General features: G+C 52.7%; 2 protein-coding genes across 13 annotated transcripts in view; one reads left to right on the forward strand and one right to left on the reverse strand.

The window, feature by feature from the left end:
• FKRP (fukutin related protein) lies at positions 1-18,341 on the reverse strand. Of its 8 annotated transcripts, none has more exons than XM_032169374.2 (4): positions 18,305-18,341; positions 16,307-16,368; positions 15,671-15,875; positions 6,098-9,166 (listed from the first exon to the last, which is right to left on the reverse strand). In XM_032169374.2, the coding sequence occupies exon 4, from the start codon at positions 9,125-9,127 to the stop codon at positions 7,640-7,642; it is 1,488 nt and encodes a 495-aa protein (XP_032025265.1). In that variant the 5' UTR covers positions 9,128-9,166; positions 15,671-15,875; positions 16,307-16,368; positions 18,305-18,341; the 3' UTR covers positions 6,098-7,639. The 8 variants fall into 8 exon arrangements, 7 of the variants coding, with proteins under 7 accessions (XP_032025265.1, XP_058281196.1, XP_058281197.1 ...); XM_058425213.1 differs by lacking the exon at positions 18,305-18,341 and adding an exon at positions 17,528-17,774; XM_058425214.1 differs by lacking the exon at positions 18,305-18,341 and adding an exon at positions 17,052-17,502.
• STRN4 (striatin 4) overlaps positions 17,600-24,021 on the forward strand; it is a 26,413-nt gene continuing 19,991 nt past the window's right edge. For 2 of the 5 annotated variants that reach the window (XM_032169371.2, XM_058425209.1), the window contains exon 1: positions 17,919-18,246. In XM_032169371.2, the coding sequence (XP_032025262.1) occupies positions 17,965-18,246 (282 nt within the window). In that variant the 5' untranslated portion in view covers positions 17,919-17,964. Of the gene's footprint in view, positions 17,625-17,918; positions 18,247-22,943; positions 23,071-24,021 lie in introns of those variants that run through there. The other 3 variants (XM_058425210.1, XM_032169372.2, XM_058425211.1) reach the window with 3 other exon arrangements.

Raw genomic sequence — 24,021 nt, forward strand, 5'->3', positions numbered from 1 at the left:
CTGTCCCCACTGGGAAGGTCACTCTGTGGGGGAACCATCTTTGAATTGTTCACTGCTGTATGCTCAGAGCCTAGCATAGAGTCCGGTGCATGTGCATAGCAGGAGCTCAATAAACACTCGTGGAATGGTGGAAGAGGCTGGTTCAGTCTCAACTCTGCTGCCTGGCAACTGTGTGACCTTGGATGAGCACTGCCAGGTCTCACCCGCCGGTGACAATGGCTCTGTTATGCCTCACCCAAAGGCTGCTGGTGCGGGTTACCTAAAAGCAGAAGAAAAAGCTCTTTGTGTCCCAGTTCCCAGCTCCCACCTTTCTCTCCCTTTCTCCATTGCCCCACCCACCCCTCTTGCCTCTTTGAAGGAGCTTGGCCCAGGAAGGAAGGCCCAGGCTGGCCCCAGATTAGGGTTGGTCCTGGGTTCTAGGCTCAGAGTGGCAGTATGGGGACAGAAAGGCAGAGGGCAGTGACTCAGTTTTGTCTCTCTTAGAGACAGGTCAATGTTCTTAGGCCTGTTGGATTCTGCCCCCATCTGCTCTTTTTGAGGTCAACTTTATTGAGGTATAATTTACATACAATAGGCCAGGCAAGGTGGCTCACACCTGTAATCCTAGCACTTTGGGAGGTCAAGACAGATCATTTGAGGCCAGGAGTTCAAGACCAGCCTGGCCAACATGGTGAAACTCCATCTCCACTAAAAATACAAAAATTAACCAGGTGTGATGTGCATACCTGTAATCCCAGCTACTCAGGGGCTGAGGCATGAGAATCACTTGAATCCAGAAGGTAGAGGTTGCAGTGAGCCAAGACTGCACCGCTGCACTCTAGCCTGGGTAACAGAGCAAGGCTGGCTCCAAAAAAATTTTTTCATATGATAAATTGCACCCATTAAAGTCAATTAGGCCAGGCTCATGCCTGTAATTCCAGCACTTTGAGAGGCCGAGGCAGAAAGATCGCTTGAGCCCAGGAGTTTGAGACCAGCCTGGGCAACACTGCGAGACCCTGTCTCAAAATAAATAAATAAATAAATAAATAAATAAATAAATAAATAAATAAATAAAATACAGTGAAATGAGTTTTGACAGATGAATATACTGTGAAAAACCACTCCCATAGTCAAGATACATGATATTCTCATTATCCCCAAATTTCCTCCTGCTTCTTTGCAGTCTGCCCCTCTCTCCAGCTCCAGGCCCCGGTAACCACTGATCTGCTTTTGGTCACTATGAATTAGTTTTACCTCTTCTAGAATTTTACCTTGGTGGAATCATATACTATGTAGCTTCTTGCATCTGCCTTTTTTTAAATGTGTCATAATGCTTTTGGGATTTATTCTTGTTTTTGCATGTATCAGTAGTTCGCTCTTTCTTTCTTTCTTTTCTTTTTGAGATAGAGTTTCACTCTTGTTGCCCAGGCTGGAGTGCAATGGCACAATCTCGGCTCACTACAACCTCCGCTTCCTGGGTTCAAGCGATTCTCCTGCCTCGGCCTCCCAAGTGGCTGGGATTACAGGCATGTGCCACCATACACAGCTAATTTTGTATTTTTAGTAGAGACAGGGTTTCTCCATGTTGGTCAGGCTGGTCTCGAACTCCCGACCTCAGGTGATCTGCCCACCTCGACCTCCCAAAGTGCTGGGGTTACAGGCGTGAGCCACTCGCCCTGCCTAAAATTTTTTTGGTAGAGACAGGGTCTCGACATATTACCCTGGGTGGCCTCCACCTCCTGGGCTCATGTGATCCTCCAGCCTTGGTCTTCCAAAGTGCTGGGATTACAGGCATGAGCCACCACACCTGGCTAATGTAGACAGGTCTTTACATGCCACCATTGTTCATAGCAAATATTTTGTAACATGTAGGGCTGATATGCAAAATATTTACTGCTTGGCAAAGTCATCGGTCCATCCAACATCTGGGATATGGGTCCCTCTTACCTCCCACTGTACCCAGTTTAACCCCTGGACTGCTGGGCCAGAGGGCAGCCCAGGGGATCCCCAGGGAGAGCTAGGAGGATATTAATAGTCAGGGGGTTCATGGCAGTGACCGTTTATGAATGGGTAAATAATCCATAATTTAGTATTTTGCTGTTTTAACCACTGGCGTAGCCATACCAGGGCATGTGCTGGCTTGAATGTCAGTTCCGGGAAAGTTCTCTCTGTTCTCCTGAAGTGAAGTTCATAGATGGTATAACCCACTGGCACATGATTTAACATGATTTAAGAAAATCCTACTTTGGGAGGCCAAGGTAGGCAGATTGCTTGAGCCCAGGAGTTTGAGACCAGCCTGAGCAACATGGTGAAACCCCATCTTTACCTAAAATACACACACACACACACACACACACACACACACACACACACACATTTTTAGTAGAGATGGGGTTTCACCATGTTGGCCAGGCTGGTCTCGAACTCCTGACCTCAAGTAATCCACCCGCCTTGGCCTCCCAAACTGCTGGCATTACAGGCGTGAGCCACTGCACCTAGCTAATTTTTGTATTTTTAGTAGAGACGTATCACTGATGGGCGGTGATACATTTTATATATATATATAGAAGCTGGGTGTGGTAGTACGTATGTGTAGTCCCAGCTACGCGGGAGGCTGAGGTGGGAGAATCACCTGAGCCTGGGAAGTTGAGGCTGCAGTGAGCCAAGACTGTGCCACTGCACTCCAGCCTGGGTGACAGAGTGAGACCCTATCTCAGAAACAACAACAACAACAACAGCAACAAAAAAGATCCTTGGTTGCCCTAAATGTAATAAAAAGGAGAAATAAGAACATAGTAACTTACAATAAGCATTTCGTTATGCGGATGTGTGGAGCCAGTCCCCTAGAACCCAAGGAGGTAGGCAGATGTTTACGCCTGTAATATAGACAGTTCCAACACACTGAAAACATGTGGACTGCTGTCCAATTACCAAGAGCCATGTGCAATGTGATTTTTTTCACATGGTGGACAACCTTTGGCCAAGTTTTGAACAAAACACAATACAAACTTCCCTCATTTTTTGTGGTAGTTGCACTTCCTAGAGGATTCCGAGGCCATTTAAAAACAAAAAGGACTTTGTATGTACAAGAGAGATTTTTGGCCAGGGTTTTCACCTCCAAGTAAGGCTAAAATTTAGTTGGTCTGAACTAGTATGGAAATACTGTTCTTTCTTGTTTGTTTTTGAGACAGAGTCTCGCTTTGTCACCCAGGCTGGAGTGCAGTGGCATGATCTCAGCTCACTGCAACCTCCGCCTCCTGGGTTCAAGTGATTCTCCTGCCTCAGCCTCCTGAGTAGCTGGGACTACAGGTGCCCACCACCACACCCGGCTAATTTTTGTATTTTTAGTAGAGACAGGGTTTCACCATATTGGCCAGGCTGTTCTTGAACTCCTGACCTTGTGATCCGCCCACTTCGGCCTCCCAAAGTGCTAGGATTACAGGTGTGAGTCACCACACCTGGCCAATACTGGTTGTTAAAATACTGAAATACTTCTGACTGGATAATAGTACAAGAGTAGTTGAGAAAGCACTAAAATTCAATACATATTTGAATAAAAATGAATTAGTTCAAGTTAATTGTGACAGATCTTTGTCATATCATAACTTGGGTGATAATAAGGATTTTTGTTTTTTTGAGACAGGGTCTCACTCTGTTGCCCAGGCTGGAATGCAGTGACATGATCATGGCTCACTGTAGCGTTGACCTCCTGGGCTCAGGTGATCCTCCCACTGCAGCATCCTGAGTAGCTAGGACTGCAGGTGTGCACCACCACGCCCAGCTAATTGTTGTATTTTCAGTAGAGACATGGTTTCGCCTTGTTGGCCAGGCTGGTCTTGAACTCCTGGTCTCAAGTGATCTGCCCGCCTCAGCCTCCCAAAGTGGTGGGATTACAGGCATGAGCCACCCTGCCTGGCCCCCAGTCTGGTCTTGAACTCCTGGGCTCAAGCAATTCTCCTGCCTCGGCCTTCCAAAGTGCTGGGATTAATGGTGTGAGCTACCACGCCCTGCTCAATTTTTGAAATGTTTTGTAGAGATGAGGGTCTTTCTATGTTGCCCAGGCTGGTCTCGAATTCCTGGCTTCAAGCCATCCTCCTGTCTTGGCCTCCCAAGGTGCTGGGATTACACTATGCCTGGCCTAAAATATTTTAAAACTTTGATGCATACAGTGACATATACTAATTTATGTTACAGTACCAGTGGCAAAACATTTTGAATATTACGCTTCCTTCCTGAATGTCCAATGAGACATCTGGAAAATGCATGAGACAAGGGATGATGCTGTACTGTGTGGAGATTCCTGAATATTACAAGACATCTACATCCCTGGACCACGTCTGCCAAGCGCCAAGAGCAGCTTCCAGTCATGATGATAATGCAAATCATCCCCATACATTCCAGAATCCTCCCTGTGGACCTGCCAAGTCTCTTTGTGAACCATTTTTGGGTTCAGTGGTTAAAAGCAGGGGTTGGGTTACAAGAAGTCAGGCTTTGGATGTCTGAGCCTCAGGAGACTGGGCCAAACAGTAATCTTCTCTTGCTGGTCTATGAAGCCTCCTCCTCCCAGGAATGTACAATTCTGCAGTATTACCAATCTCCCGAGTTTACAGGTTCAGAGAGGCAGTGACTTGCCTGAGATTACAAAGAAAGCAAGTGGCCAAGCCAGGATTCAAACCCAGCCAGACTCTGGACCCCTTTACCGCGAACACACTCCTGTGAGAGGAGCGATCTAATTGCTTCCACTTCCCAAATGCAAGGTGGGGGCGCAGAGGCAGAGTCAACAGAGACCCTGGGAGGAGGTGGCAGCCCTGGGAAACCCAGTCCTTTCCAACCTCAGAGCCCATGTCTTTTCTTTCTTTCTTTTTGTGGGGGGATGGGATAATGCTCTGTTTCCAAGGCTGGAGTGCAAAGGTGCAATCAGAGTTCACTGCAGCCTTGATCTCCTAGGCTCAAGCAATCCTCCTGCCTCAGCCTCCCCAGTAGCTAGGACTACAGGTGCATGCCATCATGCCTGGCTGATATGGTTTGGCTGTGTTCCCACCCAAATCTCATCTTGAATTGTAGTTCTGATAATCCCCATGTGTCGTGGGAGGGACCGGGTGGGAGGTAATTGAATCATGGGGGCGGTTACCTCCATGCTGTTCTCATGATAGTGAGTTCTCACGAGATCTAATGGTTTTATAAGGAGCTTCCCCCCTTTTGCTTGGAACTTCTCCTTCCTGCCATCACAAGATGTGTTTGCTTCCCCTTCAGCCATGATTGTAAGTTTCATGAGGCCTCCCCAGCCGTGCTGAACTGTGGGTCGATTAAACCTTTCCTCCTTTATAAATTACCCAGTCTTGGGTAGGTCTTTATTAGTAGCGTGAGAAGGGACTAATACAATGGCTATTTTTTATTCTTTTCTAGAGACAGGGGATCTCGATATGTTGCCCAGGCTGATCTTGAACTCTTGGCCTTAAAGGATCCTCCAATTTTGGCCTCCTAAAGTACCAGGATTACAGGCATGAGCCACCGTGCCCAGTCCTTGCTTATTTTTAACATTTTGCCTCTTATTTATTTTATTATTTATTAATTTATTTTATTTTTTGAGATGGAGTATTGCTCTGTTGCCCAGGCTGAAGGGCAGTGGCGTGATCTCGGCTCACTGCAAGCTCCGCCTCCCGGGTTCATGCCATTCTCCTGCCTCAGCCTCCCGAGTAGCTGGGACTACAGGCGCCTGCCACCATGCCCAGCTAATTTTTTGTATTTTTAGTAGAGATGGGGTTTCACCGTGTTAGCCAGGATGGTCTCAATCTCTTGACCTTGTGATCCATCCACCTCGGGCTCCCAAAGTGTTGGGATTACAGGCGTGAGCCACCATGCCTGGCTTTATTTATTATTTTTAACTGTGAAGAGTCTTGCTCTATTGCTCAGGCTGGTCTCGAACTCCCGGGCTCAAGTGATCCTCCTGTCTCAGCCTCCTAAAATGCTGGGATCACAGGCGTGAGCCACCGTGCCCGGCCACCTTTTTTTTTTGTTTTTAACCTGTGGTCTTGAATGCTGGGTGCTCACACCTGGGTGTGCAAAACAAGTCATTGGGATGAGGTAAGAAACATAAAAAAACCCCTATTCATATTCATAATTTTAAAATGGAATAATTTAAGCTTTATTACTAACATACAGATAGTAGTATCTGTATGTATTTATAAATAAATATACACATATTGGGAATACATGCCCAAATACCATTTATTCTTAGGTGCATAATCAAATAAGGAAGGCTGCCATTGCTTTCACCTGCTAAGTGGGTCTCCAAGCCCCTCTTGGGCACCATGACTAGAGAGGGGCATAGTGGGTAAGACAATTGTGGGCTCCAGAGCCTGAGCACCTGGGTTCAAGCCCCGGATCTGCCCCTTCCTAAGCTGCCTGACCTTGAGCAAGTGACTTCACGATTCTGGCCTCAGCTTCTTCATCTATATAATGAAAATAATAGCAGCTGTCACTTCAGAGGGCTGAGGTGAGGGATGCATTAGCTGATCCAAGTGAAGCACTGGTACCCAGTAGGTGCTCAGTGAGTGTGAGCTATGGCTAAACCATTGTCTACCCTGCCGTGCAAGTGGGGAAATAGGTGCAGACAGCTGAAATAATGAGGTAATAATCATGAGTGGAGCTGAGATTCAGAAGTCGCTTCTTTTTCTTTTTTAAAAATAGAGACGGGGTCTTCGCATGTTGCCGAGGCTGGTCTTGAACTCCTGGGCTCAAGCGATCCTCCCACCTCGGCCTCCCAAAGTGCTGGGATTACAGGCGTGAGCCCCCGCGCCCGGCCCAGCACCCGGTTCTCGACCACAGCCGCACCTCGGAGCTCTGAGCATTTCCTCCTCTGCAAGACTGAAATACTTCTATTCAGTCTTGAATAGAATAGTTAAGAGTAGCATGCAGGTCACAGGGTTCTCCCAGGAGGGAAGGAGGTCGCAGTCGGAAAGAAGGGGCGGTGGTCACTGCTGTCCGCCTCCCACAGGGGCTTGGAGAGAAGTCCAAAGGCTCAAGAGAGTAGAAGATGGCTATGGAACAGAGGCCCTGGGCATACAGTCGCCCCGGCAGCCACAGTGGGCCACCAGGAGCGGGACCGGCGCGCCCTCTAGTGGCGGAAGCAACCCCTGCAGCCAAGGGTCCCGCATCCTGGAAGCAACTGAGGCACAGAGAAACGGCGACGCCCCCCTAGGCCCACCTGGCTCCGAAGCGATAGAGCCAGGATTTGAATCTTGCCAGTCTGGCTCCAGAGCCTGCACTGTTTCCAAAACTCTGCCCCTGCCCTAGAACGCAGGGCTCTCGGAATCTTGGGCAGGACACTTTTTTCGGGTCTGGGGCCGTGCTGAGCCCTGCGGGACGGCGTGACATCCCTGTCTCCCTCCATGACTGGGATGACCCAGGATGTCCCCACGCATATCTACGGCTCCCAGTGGGCATGACTATTTGATAAATCTGGAGGTCGCTTCCCATCCTCGTCCTGGTGCTCTCCTCCTGCCAATGTCAGCCTTCTCTCATGCTCTCCCTCGAATTTCTTTCTTGGTCAGTTTCCCCCTTCCCCTCTCCGCGACATCCCTCCACCCCTCACCACTCACACAGAGCTTCTCCACATTCAGACAGACCCCCGAAAAACAAAGGCGAGGTTATCAGGGCTTCAGCCGCTTCCCGTCAGACTCAGCAGTGCCGGGTTGGGGTACTGGGGGTTCTCGATGACCCCGGGCCCGAACTTGAGCTCCAGGAAGCGGCGGTAGTTGTTAGGCGCCTGCGCCACGAAGCCGGCAAAGGGCAGGGGCACCAGCGGCTGCAGGAAGTGCTCGGGGAACTCCACATCCTGCCGGTGGTCCAGCCACGTGTCCTTGGTCATGACGCCATTGCGGGGGTAGAAGGGCCACAGGTCCACGTGCAGGTGGTTGCTTTCACTGTACTGCACGCGGAAAAAGTCGCCCTCGACCGCCTTCTCCCATACGAAGCCGCGCTCATCCACTACCGAGCCGGCCTCTGCCCCCCGCAGCTGCTCGCAGTTGCCCACGTCCTCCAAGTAGATGCCCAGGTCCACGTCGTAGTCCCATGGGATGATGTCCCCGTGGCGGGCGGCCCCCAGCAGTGAGCCGCCCTCGAGCCAGTAGCGCACGCCCGCAGCCTCCAGCACGCCCACCACATAGCGGGCGGTCTCCCGCAGCGCGCGCAGGCAGCAGGGGGGCGTCCAGCGCTCCTCGTAGAGGTAGGCGGGCGTGTCGCCCACCACCGTTCCGAAGCAGCGCGTGGTCTCCTTGTTGCAGCCGAACCACTCCAGCCGCCCGCCCTCCCAGCTCACTAGGCGGATGCCCAGCGCGCGGAGCAGCGCCGCCCGCCGAGCGCGTCCCTCGCGCTCCGCCTTCCAGCGCGCGTGGGCCGTGGCCAGTGGGGGCTGGCGCGCCGCGGCGAAGGTCAAGTCCAGCAGCTGCACCGCCCAGCCGCGAAGGGCGGTCTGCAGAAAGAGGCTGGTGCCCACTGGCCGGGCCAGGGGCGCCGAAAGGTTGAAGAGGTCGCGGGCCCGCAGGAGCACCACAGCATCTCCGTCCAGGGCGTCGCAGCGGGGCGCGGCGGGGGCTGCGCCATAGCGGGCGGTCCACTCTCGCAGGCTGACGTTCAGGGCCAGGCACCTGGCAGGGTTGGCCGTGGCAACCGGGGCGGCCACCAGACGTGCGCTTCCCGCGCGGAGCGCCTCCACCATGCGCTCTAGCTGGCCAGGTGCCTCAGCCCGTGCCCCATCAGGTACCAGGGCCACGAACTCGGTGGCCACGTAGGTCTCCGGGCGCGAGGCTGCGGCTGGCCGGTCCAGGGCGGGCTGGAGCAGCGCCAGACGAACGTTGGGGATGCGGGGCAGGGCCAGGGGCGGGTAGGGGAGCGTGTCGGCTGCCACCACCACGGGCTGGGCCGGGTCTTGCTGCAGGAAGGAGTCTACCAGCTCGGGCACCGCGTTGTCAAATGCCTCGAACTCCCTCACCAGGACGGTGACACGGAGGCCAGCAGCGGAGGCACGGCGGGGTCCCCGGGCCCGGGAATTCCTAGGCTGGTGCTGCAGCCACGAGACATAGAAGAGGACCAGAAGGTTGAGGGTGATGGCGGCCGCCAGGGCAGCCTGGCAGCGGGTGAGCCGCATGGGGCCGAAGTCTGGGGCTAGCTGGGCCTCCGGGGCATCCTGGGGGAGAGGGACGAAAGGGAAGGCAGCAGCTGATTGTCAGAACCACCCCCTGTGCCACCCTCAGCCTTGCCCCTTTCTACAGCTCTTTCTCAATTCCATTTCTTTTCCCTATTTGTTTTCAGCTTTGACTTCCCCTCCTCCAGGAAGCACTCCCTGACCTCCCAGTCTGGGCCACGCACCAACTCTGGGTGTCCTCAGAATTTTTTTTTTTTTTTTTTTTAAACAGAGTGAGTCAAACTAATAGAAACATAAAGTAGAATGACGGGTGCCAGGGGTTGCGGGCAGGGGGGAATGGGGAGTTGTTTGATAGGTACAGAGTTTCAGTTTGGGAAGATGAAAAGGTCCCAGAGGTTTGTTGGCACAGCAGTGTGAATGCACTTAACACTACTGAACTGTGTGCTGAAAAATGGTTAAGATGGTACATTTAATGTTATATATATTTAATCAGAATTAAAAAAAAAATTTTAAGTGGGGTGCTGAAAAATATAAATGAAAAAAAAGGTTAGGCTGGGCACAGTGGCTTACGCCTGTAATCCCAGCACTTTCAGAGGACAAGGCGGGTGGAATACCTGAGGTCAGGAGTTTGAGACCAGCCTGGCCAACGCGGTGAAACCCCATCTCTACTAAAAATACAAAAGTTAGCTGGGTGTGAGGGCGGGTGCCTGTAATCCCAGCTACTCAGGAGGCTGAGGCAGGAAATCGCTTGAACCTGAGAGATGGAGGTTGCAGTGAGCCGAGATGGCACCATTGCACTCCAGCCTGGGCGACAGAGTGAGACTCCGTCTCGAAAAATAAATAAATAAACAAACAAATTAAAAAAAAAAGAAAAACAAAACAAAAGTGGGGTGGGCCAGGTACAGTGACTCACACCTGTGATCCCAGCAATTTGGGAGGCCAAGGCAGGAGTTCCAGACCAACCTGAGTAACATAAGGCTACTTCATCTCTACAAAAAATAAAAAATTAGCTGGGTGTGGTGCTACTCACCTATGGTCCCAGCCACTCAGGATGCTGAGGTGGGGGTATGGCTTGAGCCAGTGAGCCATGATCGTGCCACTGCACTCAGCCTGGACGAGAGTGAGACCCTGTCTCAAAAAACCAACAACAACAAAAAAGTGGGGTAGCTTGCATCAAAAGAGGCTGCCAACCTTAGGACACTCCCCTCCACATTCATTGGCCACACGCTCAAGCACCAGATGGCGCTGTCTCCTTGTCCCCACTGCGACTTTGAAAATTTGGCTGGCCAGTCTCCAGCACAGGTGGTGTAGCTCTGGGTTCCAAGCAGATGATCAAATAGTTTCCCCATGGAGGTTTTTTGTAGGTTTCTGCCCTTCCTAGAGAGAGGGGGCATCTAACTAACCTCCCTATGTCCTAAATCCTCTGTCCCCTCCTCCCCATTTCCACAGCTCCCTCCTCAACCAGGTCCACCCACATTTCCATCCAACCTCCCCCGGTCTCCTGGCAATTCCTCTCCTCGTCATAGCCAGAGGAGTCTTCCTAAAGCACAAGTCGGACTTCTCCTGCCCCTGCTCTGAACTTGCCATGGCTCCCCAGTGCCCAGGGGAGAAAGTGGAAGCTTCTCGTGACATTCGACGGCCCCGCATTCCACCCTCATCTCTTGCCATGCTTTCCCCAACCTGTATGCTTAAGCCACCCTGAACATTTTCTCAAACTGCTCTTATTTCTTTTCTTTTCTTTTTTTTTTTTTTTTTGAGATGGAGTCTCCCTCTGTTGCCCAGGCTGGAGTGTAGTGGTGGCGATCTCATCTCACTGCCAGCTCTGCCTCCTGGGTTCAAGTGATTCTCCTGCCTCAGCCTCCTGAGTAGCTGGGACTATAGGCACGTGCCACCACATCTGGCTAATTATTCATATATATATATACATATATATGTTTTTTTTCTTTTGAGACAAAGTTTCGCTCTCATTGCCCAGGGTGAAGTGCAATGGCGCCATCTAGGGCTCACCGCAACCTCAGCCTCCCAGGTTCAAGCAATTCTCCTGCCTCAGCCTCCCAGGTTCAAGCAATTCTCCTGCCTCAGCCTCCCGAGTAGCTGGGATTACAGGCATGTGCCACCACACCCAGCTAATTTTGTATTTTTAGTAGAGACAGGGTTTCTCCATGTTGGTCAAGCTGGTCTCGAACTCCTGACCTCAGGTGATCCACCTGCCCCGGCCTCCCAAAGTGCTGGGATTACAGGCGTGAGCCACCGCGCCCAGCCAAAAACAGTTTTTTTTTTTTTTTTGAGACGGAGTCTTGCTCTGTTGCCAGGTTGGAGTGCTGTGGTGATATTGGCTCACTGCAACCTCCGCCTCCAGGGTTCAAGTGATTCTCCTGCCTCAGCCTCCCGAGTAGCTGGGACTACAGGCGCGTGCCACCATGCCCGGCTAATTTTTGTATTTTTAGTAGAGACGGGTTTTCACCATGTTGGCCAGGATGGTCTCAATCTCTTGACCTCATGATCCACCTGCCTTGGCCTCCCGAAGTGTTAGGATTACAGGAGCGAGCCACCGCACCCAGCCAAAATAATTTTTTTTTTTAAAGGGACAGCGTCTTGCTCTGCTGCCCAAGCTTGAGTGCAGTGGTGCAATCACGGCTCACTGCAGCCTCGAATTCCTGGGTTCAAGCCATCCTCCTGCCTCAGCCTCCCGAGTAGCTGGGACTACAGGCATGCAATACTGTGCCTGGCTAATTTTTCAAACACATTTTTGTGGAGACTGGCTCCCACCGTATTGCCCAGGCTGGTCTCGAACTCCTGACCTCAAGTGATCCTCCTGTCTTGGCCTTCCAAAGTGCCAAGATTACAGGCGTGAGTCACCATGTCCTTTCTAATCTTTAGAATCTTGGAATTGCCTTCTGGACCTTAGATTGATTCTTCCTTCCTTCGATCCTTCAACATCTATTTTTTGAATTCCTACAACATGCCAGGCACTGTTCTAGGCACGGAGAGAGAGCAACAGATGCCCAGAGACAGACAACATTCCTGCCCTTGTGGAGTTCCCATTAGTGCGGGGGCAGGAACCTTTGCAACCACAGAATCTCAAGCCCTTCAAAATCTTAGAATCTTAGAGTTTAGGTACATAGGAGCTCAGAACACACATTAGATGGTTAGTCTGCATATCCTTGAAGGTCACAGCAAGAGACTGTCTTCCTGCTTCTGTTCCTGTTGTCTGTTCCTCATTCAGCACCTCGAGAGATCCTGTTACAACTCACATTTCATCCTGTCCTGGCTCTGCTCAGGCCCTTCCGTGGCTCACGCCTCGCAGGAAAAGCCAAGGTCCTCAATGTGGCCCATAAGGCCCCGCGTGATCTTCCATCCTTTCCTACTCATTGCCTCAGCTCTAGGAACATTGGCCACCAACACCATCTTTCAAACACACCTGGGACACTCCAGCTGCAGAACTGCCTGTTGCCTCTGTGTGAGTGTTCTTATCCCAGATATCCACATGGGATCCACCCCACTGTGCCGCTCCCCACCCCCATCGCTCCAATATCACCTTCCCATAACCCCTTCCTTTGGCCATTCTATTTAAAAATGCATCTTAGTGGGCTGGGCACGGTGGCTCATGCCTGCAATCCCAGCACTTTGGGAGGCTGAGGTGGGCAGATTGCCTGAGGTCAGGAGTTCAAGACCAGCCTGGCCAACATGGTGAAACCCCATCTCTATTAAAAACACAAAAAAATTAGCTGGGCATAGTGACAGGCGCCTGTAATCTCAGCTACTTGGGAGGCTGAGGCAGGAGAATTGCTTGAACCTAGGAGGCAGAGGCTGCAGTGAGCTGAGACCATGCCATTGTACTCCAGCCTGGGCAACAAGAACAAAACTCTGTCTCAAAATAAGTAAATAAACAAAAATGCATCTTGGCCAGGTGTGGTGGCTCACACCTGTAATTCCAGCACTTTGGGAGGTGGAGGTAGGCAGATCGTTTGAGACCAGGAGTTTGAGATCAGCCTGGGCAACATAGTGAGATGCCATCTCTACAAAAAATAAACAAAACTAGCTGGATGTGATGGCTTGCACCTGTAGTCCCAGTTACTTAGGAGGCTGAGGTAGGAGGATCACTTGAGCTGGGGAAGTCAAGGGTGCAGTGAGCTGTGATGGCGCCACTGCACTCCAGCCTGGGCAATAGAGCAAGACCTTGTCTCTCTTAAAAAAAAAAAAAAGAAAGCATCTCCCTATCACCCAGGTACTTCCTATCCCCCATTCCTGCTTTATTTTGCTCCCCTAGTAGTTATCATGTGGATTTTACTTAGCTTGTTTGTTGTCAGAATCTCCATGGAAGGCAGGGAATCTGTTTTCTTCCCTACTGTATCCCCAGAGCATAGCTCAGTGCTTGGCACATAGCAGGTGCTCAATAAATATGTTGAATGAATGAGTGACTTGAATTATTAAGATAGGGAACGTCGGCTGGGTACGGGGGCTTACTTCTGTAATCCTAGCACTATGGGAAGCTGAGGCAGGAGGATCGCTTGAGCTCAGGAGTTCAAGACTAGCCTGGGCAATATAGCAAAACCCTGTCTCTACAAAAAATACAAAAATCAGCCAGGCGTGGTGGTGCCTACCTGTGGTCTCAGCTACTTAGGAGGGAGGCTGAGGCGGGAGGGTCCCTTGAGCCCAGGAGGTGGAGGCTGCAGTGAGCTGTGATTCAGCCACTGCACTCCAGCCTGGGAGACAGAGCGAGACCCAGTCTCAAAAAAGAAAGATAGGAACCTCTGACTCAGAGAGATGAGAAGGATGCAGGGGCGAGAACCCAGGTCTCCGCTTCTGAGGCCCTGGCTCTTGCCACACTGTCTGAATGACTCTGGGCCAGGCAGGAGGTGCCCAGCAGGGCAGAGGATAGCAGCCAGGTCCTGGCTACCTTCGGGCCCAGCACAACCCTTGGCCCTCGCAGACCAGAAAATCAGCGGATTTGATGGCCAGATAAGGAGGTGCCACCTGCTGGTGAGGGTGTGAGGGAACCTGAGGCAGGGAAAGGAATCATCTAGTACCCTGACAAAGCCATGCAGACTTCACCCCCTCTAAGGGCTACAAACCCCTTCGTTGGGGCAAAGTGGATAAGATGATGATTTTGAAGGTCTGAATGTTCTACATTTTTCTGAATCGGGAGGATAATAATAACAATTCTAGCAGCTCACCATGTGCCAGGCCCTGTTCTAAGCACTTTATGCATATTCACTTGTTTAATCCTCGTGTTATGATCACATTTAAAAATGGAAACCAGCCGATGTGGTGGCTCACGCCTGTGATCCCAGCACTTTGGGAGGATGAGGCCGGGGGAGATTGCTTGAGCCTGGGAGTTTGAGACTAGCATGGACTGGTAAGACCCCGTCTCTACAAAAAAATTAAGAAATTAGCCAGGCATGGTGGCATGCGCCTGTAGTCCCAGCTACTCTGGTGGCTGAAGTGGTAGGATTACTTGAGCCTAGGAGGCAGAGGTTGCAGTGAGTCGAGATTGTGCCACTGCACTCCAGCCCTGGGTGACAGAGCCAGACCTTTTCTTTTTTTTTTGAGACAGGGTCTTGCTCTGTCGCCAGGCTAGAGTGCTGTGGCGCGATCTTGGCTCACTGCAACCTCCACCTCCCTGGTTCAAGGGATTCCCCTGCCTCTGCCTCCCGAGTAGCTGGGATTACAGGCATGCGTCACCATGCCCAGCTAATTTTTGTATTTTTAGTAGAGATGGGGTTTCACTATGTTGGCCAGGATGGTCTCGATCTCCTGACCTCGTGATCCGCCCGCCTGGGCCTCCCAAAGTGCTGGGATTACAGGCGTGAGCCACCGTGCCTGGCCGTGAGACCTCATCTCAAAAAAAAAAAAAAAAAAAAAGGAACAAAGGCACAGAGAGTTAAAGAGTTAAAGTCTCTTATTCAAGGTCACACAATGTGAAGTAGTGGACCCAAGAGTTGATCCAAGAAGCTGGCTACACAGTCGTACTTTAAACCAATAAACTTTGCCTTCTCTCTTGGGTTCTTTCTGAAGCCCTGACTCTCAGCCCATCTTTGGTGAGCCTTCCCCAGCCCTAACCTGACAGGTGCTTTCAAAGCTTGGCTATGGCACATTAATAAATTAATTCAACTCAGTAACTCAACAAACTCAAGTATTCTTTGTGGTGGACCCTGTGTTTCGAGGATACAGAATGAACAAGGTACTTATTAGGTCAGCCCTCCAGAACACAGAAAGAAGACTGACAGGGGCCACGTGTGGTGGCTCACACCTGTAACCTCACTACTTTGGGAGGCCTAGGCGGTCGGATCACCTGAGGTCAGGAGTTAGGACCAGCCTGGGCAATATGGTGAAACCCCCTCTCTACCAAAAAATACAAAGATTAGCTGGGCATGGTGGTGCACACCTGTAATCCCAGCTACTGGGGAGGCTGAAGTGTGAGAATCGCTTGAACTTGGGAGGCACAGGTTGCAGCGGGCCGAGATTGCTCCACTGCACTCCAGCCTGGGCGAGACCCTGTCTCAAAAAAAAAAAAAAAAAATGGACAAAAGCCATGCAACTTACACACAGGGCAGGACACCAGCAGGGGGCGCAAGAGTAGAAACAGGGGGCTTGCCTTAGAAATGGTAGTCAGAGCCGGAGAGGACAGTTAAGCTAAGAGTTTGTCTCTCCAGTCCCCACAGAACAATGTAAATGAATCCAAATTCTCTTCAGGCCTTGGGTTCACTGGGTCTGAGTTGTGATTTGGCCTGAGCCTCAGTCCTTGCATCTGTGGAATGTGAATGTGAAGGTTAGAAAAAAATGAGAGGGCCGGGTGCGGTGGCTCACGCCTGTAATTCTAGCACTCTGGGAGGCCGAGGCGGGCGGATCACGAGGTCATAAGTTCGAGACCAGCCTGGCCAACAAGGTGAAACCCCCGTCTATTAAAAATACAAAAAATTAGCCGGGCGTGGTAGCAGGTGCCTGTAATCCCAGCTACTTGGGAGGCTGAGGTAGGAGAATCGCTTGAACCCAGGAGGTGGAGGTTGCAGTGAGCCGTGACTGCGCCACTGCATTTCAGCCCGGGCAACAGAGCGACCCTCCATCTCAAACAAAAAAGAAAGAAAGAAAAAGAAAAAAATGAGAGACATGGGAAAGCCTTAGGGAATGAGGGAAGGGCAGTTTCCATGAGAGTGCGGGTGACACTGAGGGACTTCTTACCTCCTAGGTTGCAGGCTGGGGGAGTTCCAGGAGGGCAGTTCCAGCCCAGCTAAGCTGCGCTCCTGAGAGGAGGAGAACCAGAAAACCCCAAATCAGCCATTTCCGTACAATAGGGCACAATTTCATCTTATCCACAAAAGTGGCAAGAGAAAGGTCAGGGAATCCTTTCTCTTGAAGTCCCATAATCTCGGGCACCACCTGGGGTGTCTCAGTAGTGGGGTGGGGTGAATGGGAGGGATGTCAGTTATTATAGCAACCTATAACCATCCCTCTAGCATGAATGTGTCCAGAAAAGGTAGGGCTAGAAGCCAACAGAAGCTGTCACCATGACAACCCTCTCCCTAGACACACTCCACCTCTGAGAGACATTCTTAAAACATCCCCTGGCCAGGCGCAATGGCTCACGCCTGTAATCCCAGCACTTTGGGAGGCCGAGGCGGGCCTGAGGCGGATCACCTGAGGTCGGGAGTTCAAGACCAGCGTGACATGGAGAAACCTCGTCTCTACTAAAAATAAAAAAAATTAGCCGGGCATGGTGGTGTATGCCTGTAATCCCAGCTACTTGAGAGGGTTAGGCAGGAGAACGGCTTGAACTGGGGAGGCGGAGGTTGTGGGGAGTGGAGATTGTGCCATTGCATCCCAGCCTGGGCAACAAGAGTGACACTGTCTCAAAAAAAAAAAAAAAAAATCTCCTCCTTGGTTGGGCTTGGTGCCTAGGGTCACTTGAAGGGGGCTGCTCTATTACCATAGTAATCAGGCCTTGACCTTGCCCGTTTCTCACCATCCGGAGGACGGTCCAGGCCCTGTAACCATAGCAACTGCCCCTCAGCAGAGCATCTCCTCTAAATAAAAACACCTGGCTGGTTTGGTGCATGGGCCTCCCACAATGGGAAGGGGAAGACGGTTACCATGGTAATGCCAACTAAGTGGCTATGGGGGAGGGGCTGGGGAAGAGGTGCTTCTCTTAGAGATCAGTGTCCTTGGGGCTGGGGTCCTTTCTACCTGAATGCTAGGGGGGGGGGGGGGGGGGTTTGCCACAGTAACCAATGAAGATAGGAGCAGAAGGACCACCAGGGACACTTAGGTTACCTTAGCAACCTTCTCCTAGTGCAGAGTCCTAAGAGGTCTGGGGTTCCATAACCACAAATGTGGGAGGGAGGGGAAGGCTGCCCCCCACCAACTCGCCCCCACCGCTGGGGAAGGGTTACCATGACAACCGACCTGGCCAGCAATCAGAGAGGATGGGGCCACTGCTGGTCGCCATTTCTCTCCGAGTAAAAGTAATTGTCCAGGAAAGTGATGTTGGGGTATGGAAGGGGTAAGGCTCTTTCTCTGGGGCGAAGTGGGAGGAGGGGGGCAGAAAGCGGCCCCTTCCTCAATCTCACTCCAGCGAGGGGGACCGTCGCGCGGGGCCTGGGTCTCCCTCGCCTTCCTCGGGGCGCGATCTCCCTCCCGCCGCCCCCCGCGCGGGCACGCTAGCCTTCGGTGTCGACCCGGGTGGGCGAGGCTCGCGCCCGGCCTCGCGCTCGCCGCCGGCCCCCCTTCCCGCTGTCCCCCGCCGGGCGCGCGCGCGGTGGTGGGGCGGCGGGGGAAGATGTTGGCGCGGCCGCGCAGGCGCGCGAGGCGCAGCGGGCGCGCGGGCCGGCCCCGGGGCCTCCATGATGGAGGAGCGAGCGGCCGCCGCGGTCGCCGCCGCCGCCTCCTCCTGCCGTCCGCTCGGCTCAGGCGCGGGCCCTGGCCCCACTGGGGCGGCCCCGGTCTCCGCCCCTGCCCCCGGGCCGGGCCTGGCAGGTAAGGGAGGCGGCGGCGGAGGCAGCCCCGGGCCCACGGCGGGCCCGGAGCCCCTGAGCCTGCCGGGGATCCTGCACTTTATCCAGCACGAGTGGGCGCGCTTCGAAGCCGAGAAAGCCCGCTGGGAGGCCGAGCGCGCCGAGTTACAGGTGAGCGCCGTCCCGGAACCCCCGACCACCCACCCGGCCCGGCCCGGCCCGGCCTCACCCGCCGCCGCCGCCGCCGCCGCCATCTTGGAGCAATGGCCGCCGGGACGGCCGGGGGGGGCCGGGAGGGGACCGCGACGGTCCGGGAGGGCGAGTGAGGAGCCGTCCGAGGGGTGTCGTGAGGGCACTCCGGGGTGGGACGGGACCGGGACGGCCCGAGGTGGGAGTGGAAGGACCGGGGGTGGGAGGGATCACCGGGACCGGCCGAGAGAAAGGGGCGGAGGGACCAGAACCGGCTGGGAGTGGACTGGGACTGAGCACGCTGGCCGCGGGGCTCCTGAGAGAGGCGACTCGGGCCCTGGAGGGGAGGCTAAGAGAATTCGGGAAAGGGTGTGGAGAGGAGCTGGAGGGGTCTGGGAAAGACCTGAGTGGTCTCCTGTGGGAGTGAGCAGAAGCTTGCCGGGCGCCGAGGGACTCCCGACCCCGACCCCGACCCTGGCCCTAGCCAGGTGCAGGTTGGAGATGGGAGCGTCCGAGGGGGGAACTTGGGACCCGCTGGGAAAGAGCGGGTCCAGATGGGGAACCGGGAGGAGTTAGGGAGAGGAAGTTCGGGAGCCTGGGATGGGTGTGTTTCGGGGCGACTGGACGGTGGGCACGGAAGGATGACTGTGTAAGGACCCTAGGGTTGGGAGGAGGGTTTCGAGGGGTCCAGGATGAAGGTGTGTGCCTTCCCCTCTGCACAGAGAAACTTTGGGGATCCCGGGCATGTGTGGCTGCACAGTGCAGGGAAGGGATCTTTGGAGTGGAAGTGTGGACAGAGCAGGGAATGTACCCTGGGATCCTGGGTGGGAGAGCTTGAGAGTGGAAGTTCCACTTTGGGGGTGTGCAGGAGTGGGCGCGATGGCACTAAGATATGGGACGCGTGTTGTAGGATGTAGGTAGAGAGCCCGGAACTGGAGTGTGGGGGTGTCGGGCATGTCCAGTATGGAGGTGAGGGTCCTGGGATGGTGCCAATTAGGACGAGTTAGGGGTTACCCTGGGATGATGCTTTGGGGGGAGAATTTTGTAGAGCCCGAAGGCAACATGAGGCATCTCAGAAGGAATGGGGGTGGGAGGGAAGGAGATATGTTTATGGAAGTCTTGGGAAAAGACCCCATGGTTTGTGGGATAGCTTGGGACAGGGATGTTGTATGGAAGACTCTGAGGAGTTGGGCTAGGGTTTGTGACCTCGTGGAGCGTCAGGTCCACTGGCAGTGACTGGAGGACCATGGAGATGTCCGGATTTGAAGGGATCAGGAATGGCCCGCTGGAAGTCTGAAGACTCTTAGACTGGGTTATTATTAGCAGAAATTGTCAGTACTTGCTTGTAGCAGCCCACCTTTCCCTTTCCGATTTGCCGTTTTCTATCTAGTGGAAGCTGGTACCCAAATAAATAACTGATGAGAATTTTGTCGGTAGGGATGGGGTGCGGTGGCTCACGCCTGTAATCCTAACACTTGGAGAGGCTGAAGTGGGATAATCCCTTGAGCCCAGGAGTTCGAGGCCAGCCTGGCCAACATAGCAAGACGTCATCTCTACAAAAAAGTACAAAAATTAGCCAGGTGTGGTGACATGCGCCTGTAGTCCCAGCTACTCAGGAGGCTGAGGTAGGAGGATTGCTTGAACCCCGGAGGTTGAGGCGTCAGTGAGCCATGATTGCACCACTGCACTCCAGCCTGGGCGAAAGAGTGAGATCTTGTCTCAAAAAAAAAAGCAGTTTGTTCATAGGATGAGTAAAGACCCTCCAGTAACTCTCCCTCTGCCCTCACTTGTGGTGGCTGAGGCTTGGGGCTGGTGGGAGCAGAATCCTTATGTAACTGCTCTCACTTCTGTCCCACTCTCTACTTCCGAAGCTGTTTCCCAGCATACATCTCATCAGATCTTCACAATGCCCCGTGATGTAGGCAGAGGCAGTGTCATTACCTCACTCAGCAGTAACGGTACCAGCTGCAATTTAGTGAGCACATACCATGTCTGGGGCGCTGTATCAAGTACTGTGGATACAAGCTGTCATTTAATTCTTGCAGCATTCTGGGACGATAAAGGATATTCCCCCTGCCTTTAAAAAAGAAATCAGGAGAGGAAATGGAGGTTTTGAGAGGGTGATTTATCTAAGATCCCAGCAGATGAGCAGAAGGGCTGGTCTGTGGACGTTTTTTTTTTTTTTTTGAGACAGAGTCTCACTCTGTCATCCAGGCTGGAGTGCAGTGGCATGATCTTGGCTCATTGCAACCACTGCCTCCCAGGTTCAAGCGATTCTCCTGCCTTAGCCTCCCAAGTAGCTGGGATTACAGGTGTGCACCACCACGCCTGGCTGATTTTTGTATTTTTAGTAGAGACGGGGTTTTGCCACGTTGGTCAGGCTGGTTTCAAACTCCTGGCCTCAAGAGATCCACCTGCCTCAGCCTCCCAAAGTGCTGGGATTACAGGCATAAGCCACCATGCCTGACTGTCGGTGGACTTTTAAGCCCATGTTCTGTGCCTCTCTGCTACCCAGTACAGTTGAGAAAATTGGTTCAGGCAAGCACAGTGGCCTCCCCAGGGTCACCCAAGCAGTCATAGCAGAGCTGGGACTGAATCTTGGCCTCTGGGACTTTGCACCAGTGCACCGCACAGCACCAACCACACCATCTTCTCATCCTGGAGGCTGATGAGAGAAAAGATGTTTATCCCCTCACTTACTGACCCTTCTTGGAGTTTGAGAGAAACTTGTGTCTGGCATGGTGCCAGCACTGTCACTTTGTACTTTTGTTTTCTTTTATTCTGTTATTCTGTTAGTAGAAATTCAGACATCTCGGAGGGGGGTGTGTGTGTGCGTTAGTGTGTGTATACACATATATATGTGAGTGAAAAAGGAAAGTTCCTTCTCTTCGTCCCTTTCCTGCTCTTCCCTCCTGAGAGGGAAGAGTTACTGTGCTTGTGTAATAGATGAACTATGCTGTATGTATCATTTTGTGACATAATAATGTGTTTTGGTTTTCCTTTCATATCAGCACAGAGAACTCTTATTCTTTTTGATAGCTGCATAGCGTCCCATGGGCTGTTTGCACCATAGCTGGTTTGAGTTTGACCCTGGTTGGTGGACTTTTAGATTTTTTCTAGTTTTTCCCCCGTCAGACATGGCTGCAGTGAGAACCCCTTATTCTTGTGCATGTATGAAGCAGAACAGATGAGTGGAATAGTAGAATGGATGTGTTTATGAAACAGTGATTGGGCCGGGCACGGTGGCTCGCACCTGTAATCCCAGCACTTTGGGAGGCTGAGGCAGGTGGATCATGAGGTCTGGAGTTCAAGACCAGCATGGCCAATATGGTGAAACCCCATCTCTACTAAAGATACAAAAATTAGTGGGGCGTGGTGGCGGGTGCCTGTAGTCCCAGCTACTCAGGAGGCTGAGGCAGGAGAATCACTTGTACCTGGGAAGCGGAAGTTGCAGTGAGCCGAGATCACACCACTGCACTCCAGCCTGGGTGACAGAGCGAGATGCCATCTCAAAAAAAAAAAAAAAAAAAAAAAAAGAAAGAAACAGTGATTGACTCTGCCACGTTGACCTACGAGTTTACTCTCCCATCAGCGGCACCTCTTTTACACACCTTTACTTGAACACTTAGCTCTAACAGACTGTGTGACTTCCTCTGTGAGATCCCTTAAGACCTGGGCAGTGTCAGATTTTCCTGATGGACTCTGAATAACTTTTCTCTGAAGAGCTTAATACAGCTGCTCCTAGCGGAAGACCTGCCGTGCAACCCTGTTTGGTACATGTGTGTTGAATGGCAGAGAAGGCAGCCCCTCGGGAGGTCCTGCCAGTAGACACCGTAAGTTTGGAGCAGGAAGGTGGTGGAGCTGCAGTCTGATGATGAGCAGGCATTTGCTAGGTAGGGGATTCTGAGAAGTAAGTGATGCAGTTTCTGCCCATCCAAAACTTCCAGGCTGGCAGAGGAAGCTTGTTCGCGCAGGGGACCGCAGAGCTGTAGATGTTCATGCACAGCTGATTGTGTGGCTCTGCCCCTGTTCTGTGGCAACTCTGAGAGGGGAAGCTTTTTGAGGATGGGAGGGACCTTTTAATGAGGGATCTGAACTGGAGATTTGTATAGGAGCAGCGACAGGGAGCTGCAGTGAGTGCGGTGCCAGCAGAGAATGTGCAGAGCTGTCCCCTCCCCACTCCAGCTTCCTGGGGGCTTATCCCTGCCAGCAGCTGCTGAAGCTTGAGAAGGAGGTCCTTAGTAGATGCAGGGCTAGATGGCACGAAATGGGAACTCCTCCCAGGGAGCTGGGACAGGAAGCAGCGAATTCAGAGCGGCATCAGCTCCTGGGAGGACTGAATTGTTAGGACTCCTCCGAGGACTTTAGATGTCGCCTTGCTGGGAATAGCTGGAGGGGTGGAGAGGCAGTAGCTGCCAGGTATCAGAAGGTTTTGGGGGCGCATGCTCTCTGGCTCTGGCCAGAGGGAGTGGCAGTGGGTGGATGTAGTGAGCAGTGGTGAGTGGCACTTCCAGATCCCCAACCGACCCTCAGGCCTACCTTGGCCCTCGCAGACCTGACAGCCAGTGGGGGCTGCTGGTGTTTGCAGCGAGGGAGAGACTGGCCACTGACGCTTCCCGTTTTTGGTGGGTTTCCACCTCCCTGAGATGCTCCAACCACATCTTTCTGGTTCTCTTTCCAGAGGCACTGGGAAAGGGACAGCAAAGCAGAGTGGGCGGCTGAGACCCTCACGTCCTCATTAGGAGGAGGGAGACCACGGCTCGATGAGGCAGCAGAGGGATGAAGGGGGAACCCAGCCAGTGACAGGTCTGGGTGGGATGCCCAACTCCACCTCCTGCCCCCACAGATAGACCACTACTGTGTCCACTGCCCCTGTCCTAGTCCAGGCCACTACCGTTCTGTCCTGGGATTTCTGGGACTGCACTCATCTGTGATGGAGGTCTCTGTGTCCAGCTCTGCTGCTCTCCTGCTCCCTCCCTCCAGTCTCCCGCCCTCCAGTCTCCCTCCAGAACTCCCTCCAGTCAGTTCTCCATGTTTTAGCTGGGGCTGCCTTTGTAACATGTGAATCGGTTACCTCTCTGTACTTAAAACCCTTCCATGGCTTCACTGAGCCTTTTACATGTTCTGAAGCAGCCATCCTGGCCTTCTTAGAGTTCCTTGAGCTCACCATGCAGCTCTTGTCTCTGTCCTCTGCCAGCAGGGCCCTTCCCTCCCCTGGCTAACTTCTCTTCAGCTTCAGGCCTTAGCTGAACTGTCGCCTCTTGTCCCTCCTCCCATAGCGTCCTTCGCTCTCGCAATGGGGTCCTAGTCACATTGCATGTGAGTTGCTGCTCATGCCTGTCTCCTGCACGGGACTGAGCCCTGTGGGTGCAGGAACCACGTGGCTCCTCTGTTATTCCCCAGTGCCTTACTGGGGCACCTGATGCGTGTGGGCAGTCACCAAACAGTGGCAGGTGTTGACCAAGGTGTGGGTTCCCAGCAGGCTGAACCGCCCCTGGGAGGTTGAGGGATCAATCACCAAAGCCCAGGAGGGCAGGGAGGAGAGTGAGGAGGAAAGTTAGGACTTGTCTTTGGTGGTCGGTCCGCCTCTCCTCACATCTTCTCCAGTGATTCAGAGAGTAGATTTGAGAGACCGAGAAGATACACATAGGACAGAAACTCATGCTTCAGAGATGTTGATGTCATATAAGTAGTTTCCCTGTCTGGCCTTGGATGTTTATATACATATGTGTTGGTAAAAAGTGTTAAGAGGGAAAA

This window comes from Hylobates moloch, unplaced genomic scaffold (genome assembly GCF_009828535.3).
Source record: "Hylobates moloch isolate HMO894 unplaced genomic scaffold, HMol_V3 SCAFFOLD_12, whole genome shotgun sequence".
Taxonomy (NCBI): domain Eukaryota; kingdom Metazoa; phylum Chordata; class Mammalia; order Primates; family Hylobatidae; genus Hylobates; species Hylobates moloch.